Source organism: Pimephales promelas, chromosome 12, assembly GCF_988280905.1.
Source record: "Pimephales promelas chromosome 12, fPimPro1.hap1.1, whole genome shotgun sequence".
NCBI classification, from domain to species: Eukaryota; Metazoa; Chordata; class Actinopteri; order Cypriniformes; family Leuciscidae; genus Pimephales; species Pimephales promelas.
This window is the reverse complement of record NC_142780.1, coordinates 10657267-10665286: the sequence shown is the minus strand read 5'-3', so window position 1 is coordinate 10665286 and position 8020 is coordinate 10657267. Positions and strand designations below refer to the sequence as shown.

The 8020-nt window shown below is 37.8% G+C and overlaps 1 protein-coding gene across 6 annotated transcripts in view; it reads right to left on the bottom strand.

Moving 5' to 3' along the window:
• Positions 1–138: 138 nt before the first annotated feature.
• Positions 139–8020, bottom strand: part of ice1 (KIAA0947-like (H. sapiens)) — a 32263-nt gene continuing 24381 nt past the window's right edge. For 3 of the 6 annotated variants that reach the window (XM_039694457.2, XM_039694455.2, XM_039694458.2), the window contains 2 exons: positions 1316–1414; positions 139–793 (listed from right to left, as the gene is read on the bottom strand). In XM_039694457.2, the coding sequence (XP_039550391.2) occupies positions 612–793; positions 1316–1414 (281 nt within the window). In that variant the 3' untranslated portion in view covers positions 139–611. Of the gene's footprint in view, positions 794–1315; positions 1415–7103; positions 7275–8020 lie in introns of those variants that run through there. The other 3 variants (XR_016145681.1, XR_005625967.2, XR_005625968.2) reach the window with 2 other exon arrangements.

The window sequence follows — 8020 nt, the reverse complement described above, 5'->3', positions numbered from 1 at the left end:
AACCACCACAGCTTACTACCAGCAATATATTGCAGATCAAATAGTAAGTCAAGCCTGTGAAAGAACACATGGATGAGTTTCTTTGTCCGTCACTAGATTTCCCTTCAGTCTGTAAATCAAAGCATCCCTACTCACTGATATTTTAATAAAAGTACTATTATTTATTTATTTTTATCAAAACCTGCCATGAAAACGATCAGAACTAAAATGGAAAAAGGGGGCTATATTACATAAGGAACCACAGTCTCAAGTGTCTAATCAGATCAGGACAAAAGCAGATGTATCAAAAATAAAACATTCCAAGCAGAAAAGCATTTGCCACAACACAACAAAATAACCATAGAATCTTTAAATTTCTGTATATTAATGCTGACAAAACAAAGTCAAAAACACATTTTCAAGTTAAATACAAAAATGTTCTTTATGGTATAACCATAATATCTTTAATCTACATACAGAATATACACAATGTACAAGAATGGCATCCTTTCTGTGTTTTTCTGTAACCAATGAGCAAACATTCGGTCAGGTCACAGAGGAAAACCAGAGCACAGTCACAGCTTGAGGGTTGTTTAAAAAAAGAATGTACAAAAACAGTATAAAAAAATGTTTCAGGATTTAATCTGACGACAAAGGGAGCCAATCTGAGTGATGCAGCTGGTCACTGCAGCGGGAACTGGCTGTGTGGTTTCACTTCGCCATGATGCCAGAGCCTCCAGGGATTCTTTGGGGTTGCAGGGTGCCAGGTCATAAATGGCATAGACAGCAGACAACTGCACCTCCTCAGGCACACCTACAATGATATAACAAATGGTTGTATTGAGGTATTATAACCCAAGGGTTATACAACTTTGAAGGGTTAGTTCACCCAAAAATGAAAATTATGTCATTAATGATGCTATACTGTCCGGACTCGTGAACGACAATACAATACTGAATAAAGTCGTAGTTTTCGTTAGTTTTTGACCAAAATGTATTTGATGCTTCAAAACATTCTAACTAACCCACTGATGTCGCATGGACTACTTTGATGATGTCTTTATTTCCTTTCTGGACAAGGACAGTATACCGTGTATACATTTTCAATGGAGGGACAGAAAGCTCTCTGACTAAATCTAAAATATTTTTAACTGTGTTCCAAAGATGAATGGTGGTCTTACGGGCTTGGAACAACATTAGGGTGAGTCATTAATGACATAATTTTCATTTTTGGGTGAATTAACCCTTTAAAACATAAAAACTAAGGCAAGCCATTTTATTTTTTACAAAAATATCTTCAATCTATTACTGTGCTTCATGAGTAGACGTGTAGTACCTTCTGTAATCCCATGTTTTCCAAAAAGGTTTATAGCTTTTGCAACGTTTTGGACCGATTTGCATAGCTTCTGCTTCATTCCTAACTGACCAAGTCGTCCTGGAGAAATGCAGGGGAAAAAAACATTGATAATAAACAAAAGGAAAACAAAAACTTGGTAATACAAATCTTTTAAAAGGCTTGGTTTTATATGCTTTGTGAGACTTTATGCTATTTTTAAAGACATTTTGCTGTTATAAAAAGCACCAATAATCCCAAAAAAGTTAATGATGCTAATCATCAAAGACCAATAAAGTAGAATGAAATATATTATTAATAAAATACTATTAAATCATTTAATTCAACTAGTTTCACTTTATTTTGATTGTCCCTTTAACACATGCTGTTGACTGTAACACCTACATGTCTACTAACTCTGTTAGAGTATTAGGCCCCGTCCACGCTACTGAAATAGAATTAAAGAGAATTAAAACGAATACGATCTCCGTCCACACCAGTGTTTTATCTGCGTATTAGAATTGATCTCCGTCCACATTAAAACAACTGAAAACGGGGATCACGTGACCATTCACCAACACTGGTTATGCGCGTGACTGTGTAAACAGGAAACGGATTGACTATTCCTCAGATTTGATGAAGAAGAAAGTAACATTAGCTACCTGATGGGTGGCTGACGAATCAGGGAAGGACACGTCATGACTGATGACCAGGGTGCGATTTGCAGGGGGGGATGCGTGAGATTTCCCCCTTTCTGGTCAATGTATCCCTGCCCTTTGCTTAATTATTTTTATCCCCGGTGGGGATAAATTTACAATTTAGTAATGTAATTCAAAGTTAATTCAATGTAAAGACGCGTTTACGCGCGTCTAGAGGTCCTGTGGCGCGAATGAGGCGAATTGACTAACATAGATAATGCATCTGTCTTTTCTATTATTTAACTGTATCTCAGCATCGCAGTGTAACGTTAACATTATTACTTTAACTTAACAGCAGCAGTAAAACTGTTTCTATGATGGTTTAACTTTGCAATCAACCCGTGGTTCAGGAGAGGCTGATATAAATTAGCCTACACTATAGACCTTATTCGATCTGCATCATCAATGTTTGCGGTGGCCATATTGTTGACATAGAAACCACTGAAACTGTCAGTCTGTCAATTGACAAGCGAGGTATAGCGTTGGGATTATCCATGGTATATCACGTTTTTTTTTTTTTTTTTTTAACAGCGTGATGGTTTTGTGTAATACACGGCTGTTCTAACAACAGCAATAAGACCCCTGGAGTTAGATTTTATGCGATAAGTTACCGACTGTCAGAAACCACAGGTTTCACACATAATCCGTGTGCAATGTGTGTATACGATACAGAGGCACGACACGCTATAGTGCTTATATGCTGCGTTTACAGTGCATATAACTGATCGACGGCTGTACCACAAATAATAATAATAATAATAATAATATCTTTATTGTCCACCAGGGTGGAAAATTGTCTTTGGCTCACCAACCATTGAGATAAATGTAAAGACATAAAAAACACAGAGCATAATTCATAGAAAAATAAATACTAAAATGAGTTAAATAGATGGATACAAATTAATCACATTTCATACTGTAGTCATTTGGATGATCATTTGCCTACTGAGTTAAGGATGTTAACTCTTTCCCCGCCAAACACGGAATTTTCCGGGTTTAATGAAAAAACGCATCTGCGCCAAACACGGAATTTTCCGGGTATCCGTGTTTTAGGTGGTATACGGTAAGGAAGACCCGCGCGCATGTCCTGAATGAGTGCGCAACACTTTGATCAGAGAAACAGATCGCAATCGTCTCAAACAGTGGAGTAGTGAGAATGTATCAGACAGACAATGCAGAGGTATATGGCTGAAGTACTGGAGGTTAATGGACTCGGAGTCCGATCACTCTTTATTTGATAATTCTGAATCTGATCGGGACGAAGTAGTCAGTGAGAGAGATGCACATGTTGTCACAGAAAGTTCTAGCCATGGACGTGCCGCAGATAGATCGTATAATATTATGACACTATAATATGTATGTGTGTGTGCAGGAATTTATGCGTGGCTGTCTAAATATGAAGGTGTAATTGTCAAATTATTTCTCTCTTTGTGCACATTTACCACATTGTAATATGTATTTGTGTGTGTGTGTCTAGGCCTGTTTATTGTAATTCCAATTATTCATTATTCACAGGTAGAACACAGAGAGGCAGAGGCAGAAGTTTTATTGCAAAAGTTACATTTCCCTTACATCCTGGGAAATTTGATATATTTTACATTTATTTTATGTTTTTAATTTATTTTGGAAAGTTTTATATATGAAGGAAACAACATCTGAATGTATTCTGCTTTTAAATGCACTTGTTTGATAAAAATACCTTTTTCTCAGTTTTTTGTCCAAAATGTTGTGTTTTTGACAAAACCTACCTCTGTTCAAGAGGCAATAAAAAAAGAACAGATGAAGATAAAATAAAAACGTTTTTTTTGCCTAAAAGCAGAGGCTCAGATCTTTATTTTTATATATATCATCTTCATATATTCATGGAAGAAAATACTCAGCGGGGCATTCAAATTTAGCGAAAATCGTCAAAAACCCTGGCGGTGGGCTGGCAACTTTTTTTTAAAACGCTGGCGGGGAAAGAGTTAACAGCATTTGGGATAAAAGACCTCTTAAACATATTTTTATTTGCTAGAGGGGTTCTGTAGCGTCTACCTGATTTCATGGGCTCAAATTGACTGAAGAGAGGATGAGACCTATCTGCAAGAATAGACCTTGCCTTCTTCTTCACCCTTTCAGCATAGAGCTGTACTAGTGGCCTCTGTTTTCTGCCAACTATTCTGCTTGCAATTGTCACAATTCTGCCAAGTTTGTTCTTAGATCTGCAATTTAAATGATCATACCAGGCTGTGAGATGAAAACTTAGTACACTCTCTACCATGGATTTATACACAAGTTCTAAAATATGCTGACTAACTCCAAGGCCAATAAGTTGTCTAAGAAGAAATAAACGTTGCGAACATTTTTTAAAAAGGTGATCTGAATTATCAGCAATGTTCAAATGTGAATCAATGATTGAGCCTAGATATTTAAACTTCTCAACAATTTCAACTTGTTGACCCACAAGGGAAATTGGCTGGATTTACATATTTAGTTTTTGGCAGATAATCAATTATTTTGTCTTTGCCACGTTAATTTCTAATTGGCTAAGATGACACCAGTTCTCCATGGCCTTAATGTGAGCTAGATAAGCAGCATCAAATGACAGGTTAGTTTTGTCCAATAGGCCTACTAAGGCCATATCATCAGCGTATTTGAACAGTCTAAAATGTTCTTCTTTAATCGTAAACTCATTAGTAAAGAGAGAGAAGAGCACTTCTACCATAAAAGATATTTAATTAATTAATAAAACTTTTACTTACACAATTATCATTCTTTTTATTTGGCCTACCCGTTAATCTATTTAATCCCTCCCAAGCCTGTCTTATATCCCCGCTTATTTTTATAATCAATTTTTTGCTTTAAGAATGTCTGCCCTTAACTGTCTCCTTTTCTCACATAGTAAATCTGTATTACCAGAACAAAAGGCAGCCTTCTTTTCATTGAGACAGCTTTTCAGCTTTTTCGATACCCAAGGTTTGTTATTTTGAAAGATTTTAACAGTTTTAGTTTCACTAACAGTGTCTTTGCAAAACTTAATTTATGACGTAATGGTATCTGCAAGCTCATCAGCATCATGACAAGGACTGAAAGAAAATCTCCCAATTGTTTTTTTCAAGGCAGTCCTTTAGTTGCTCTTTACTCCTATCTGACCACACCTGTATTTGCTTAGTAATAGGATTTGTCCTCTTCACTACAGTCTTATATTTGGGTTGAAGATGTATTACATTATGGTCAGATTTCCCAAGGGGGGGTCTGCATACTGCTTTGTAGGCGTTGGGAATATTACCATAGCAGCGGTCAATGGTCCGGTTTAGAAGGGTGGGGCATTCCACATACTGCTGGAGAGTAGGCAAATATTCCAATAAATCACATGAATTAAAACCCCCGAGAATTAAAACAGGTTGGTCTGTAGAACGAGTGAGAGCATCATTATAGCTCTGCACTATTCTCTCCCCTGCTGACGTGAAATTGGGCCCAGGTACATAGGTGAATACGACCAGGGGCGGAGTGGGACCAAAAAATCTACCGGGAACTTTCGTAGACCACCGGCCCTCGTCGCCGGCACGATTAGCCAATAGCATTTACAGTTTTACTGATTTAAAGGGAACTTTGTTGTACTAGTATGCTGGAGTAAAGCTCATAAATGGTCGTTCTTTCCCATATTAATTTCTAAAACTAGTTGGGTGGACTCTGTGCCTCTAGGGGGGTTCGGGGGCAAGAAAATTTTGGACATTTTAAGGTTATAATGCATCAATCTCATGCTCTCTGAGAGATCGAAATTAAGACCCATGAACTGCTCGTTGAACAAAGAAAAAACATTAATTTGTACCAGGACAATAAAGAGGGCTCAAATATTTTTTTAGTTATGAGAGTCTCAGTTTGCATTACATTATCAATGGTGTTTTAGGATGCCAAACAATTATTATAATAATGTAATAATGATTTATAATTATTCCTATGACGTACTGTAAAATCCATTTATAGCCTATAAATGTGTAAATGAAAATGAGTATTTCAAAAGTATATTTTAACCTACATTACACTATAATATAGGAAAATTAAAATACTTTTGTCTTAATTTCGTCACTTGCAAACCCTTGAGCTTTTATTTAGGAGAAAACACCAGATGATCGCGAGAGCAAAGTAATCACGCAGAACAAACTGGATGCTATTCTAATGTCAGTTATTATAATGGCGCAACACCATATGGTTTCAATTTTAGTTCGTTGGCAAAATATAACATAAAATATAAAATTAGGTTTTACATTTTACATCTTTACATATCTGTGTTGGGAAAAGGGAGAAGAGAGAGTTCGGCAAGGCGGATTCGAACTCGCGTTCAGCGCATCAAGCTGCATTCAAACACTTCACGCCCTACGACTTACGTCACTGAGGCTGCTCTATGACGGGTGTCGTTTTGCTGTAAAGACAGGCATTTAGTGCAAATATATGCTCCGTTATAAAAAATGTCAAAAAAAATTTGTTTTCTTCCCTTAGCTTGGGCCATGGCGAACTTCCAATAAATACATTTTATCAGACCGGGCCGGCCCTCGCGGCCTCGTAACACTACCGGCCCACCGGGAAAACTCCCGACTCTCCCGATTGCCACTCCGCTACTGAATATGACCATAAGAATTTTCTTAATTAATTAAGAAAAAAAAAATTTATTAACTTAAGTAAGAAAATTGTTAAAATCTTAAAGTCTGGCGTGCACACTTCCTCCCGTACACTGTACTGTGTGGCCCAGCTGTTATCAACAAATACAAACATACCACCACCGATGGATTTAAATGAGCAACACTCGTCTCTGTCCTCTCTTATTGTTATGTATCCCCTTAAATACGGGGTTGGATGGTGATTTTTAAGCCATGTCTCTGTGAGGCAGACAAGATTGCTCTGTCTGAACTTGCGGTCGTGATCAGCTCTCAGCATAAGTTCATCTAATTTGTTGCTTACCGAACGCACGTTTGAGAAGGTTATAGCAGGAAGGGGGAATCTTTTCCGGCGTCTCACACCTCCTCTTGAACCCCTTTTTTTCTTCACTTTCTTCGGCCTTTCCGGCCGTCTAATTGCGCAACAGTGCTCTGGTAAAATTACGGATGAGGACTCACTAGCAAAGCGTAGAGACAACAAATCCTCACGTGTGTAGATCAGCACTCCTTGTCGATCCGTCCAGCAGTTGATCCCAGGCACAAGTGCCGTGCAGCAGACCAGTATCCATACTAATTCGAAGTTCATGACAAGATACGGGGTGGGTTAACGTAACCAGCAGGCTTAATCCACTTCAAACAGTAAGAAATGTCCAAAAAGAAACAAAAACAAACTTTAAAAACTCCGACCAACAAACAAACAAACAGAGCACATGTGGTGAACACAGGGTCAGCAACAGAGCCGCGCCCCCGGATACAGTTACACCCCGCTACTCACAAACACCCCGCTCACAAACTCACAAACACCCCGCTACTCACAAACACCCTGCTACTCACTATTTTTACTCACTATTTCAACAACGTAAGCCAATTATTACATGCATTACTTCTATATATTAAGTTGGTCAAGCAAGTGGTCAAATATGTAACCATGTATTTCATGTAATCACAAACATTTTAAATGAAAACTTAAAATTGATGAAAACAACCGACTCTCATGCCTTTTCTTTTGCACTTAGAAACTTAAAATTGATGAAAACAACCGACTCTCATGCCTTTTCTTTTGCACTTATATTTTAATAAAACAAATCTTGCATGTCACAAAGCACTTGCACACCTCCACGAATGAGACAAGTGTCGTTCATGTTGCCTTGTTGAGGTGAATTGTAGTTTGTACGTTATACGGATACTGTCTGATCAAGATAGTTATAAATATCCGGATAGGTTACAGCTGGAAATAAGGACGGATCTTTACTTAATGCTATTACTTGATTTTGATGTGGGTCCATACACCAATCAAGCTTATCTTCTTTTGATACCGACGAGATGAAGCTCGCCCTCAACTCAAATCTGTGCGCTGCTAAGGGCAGCAGGACAGA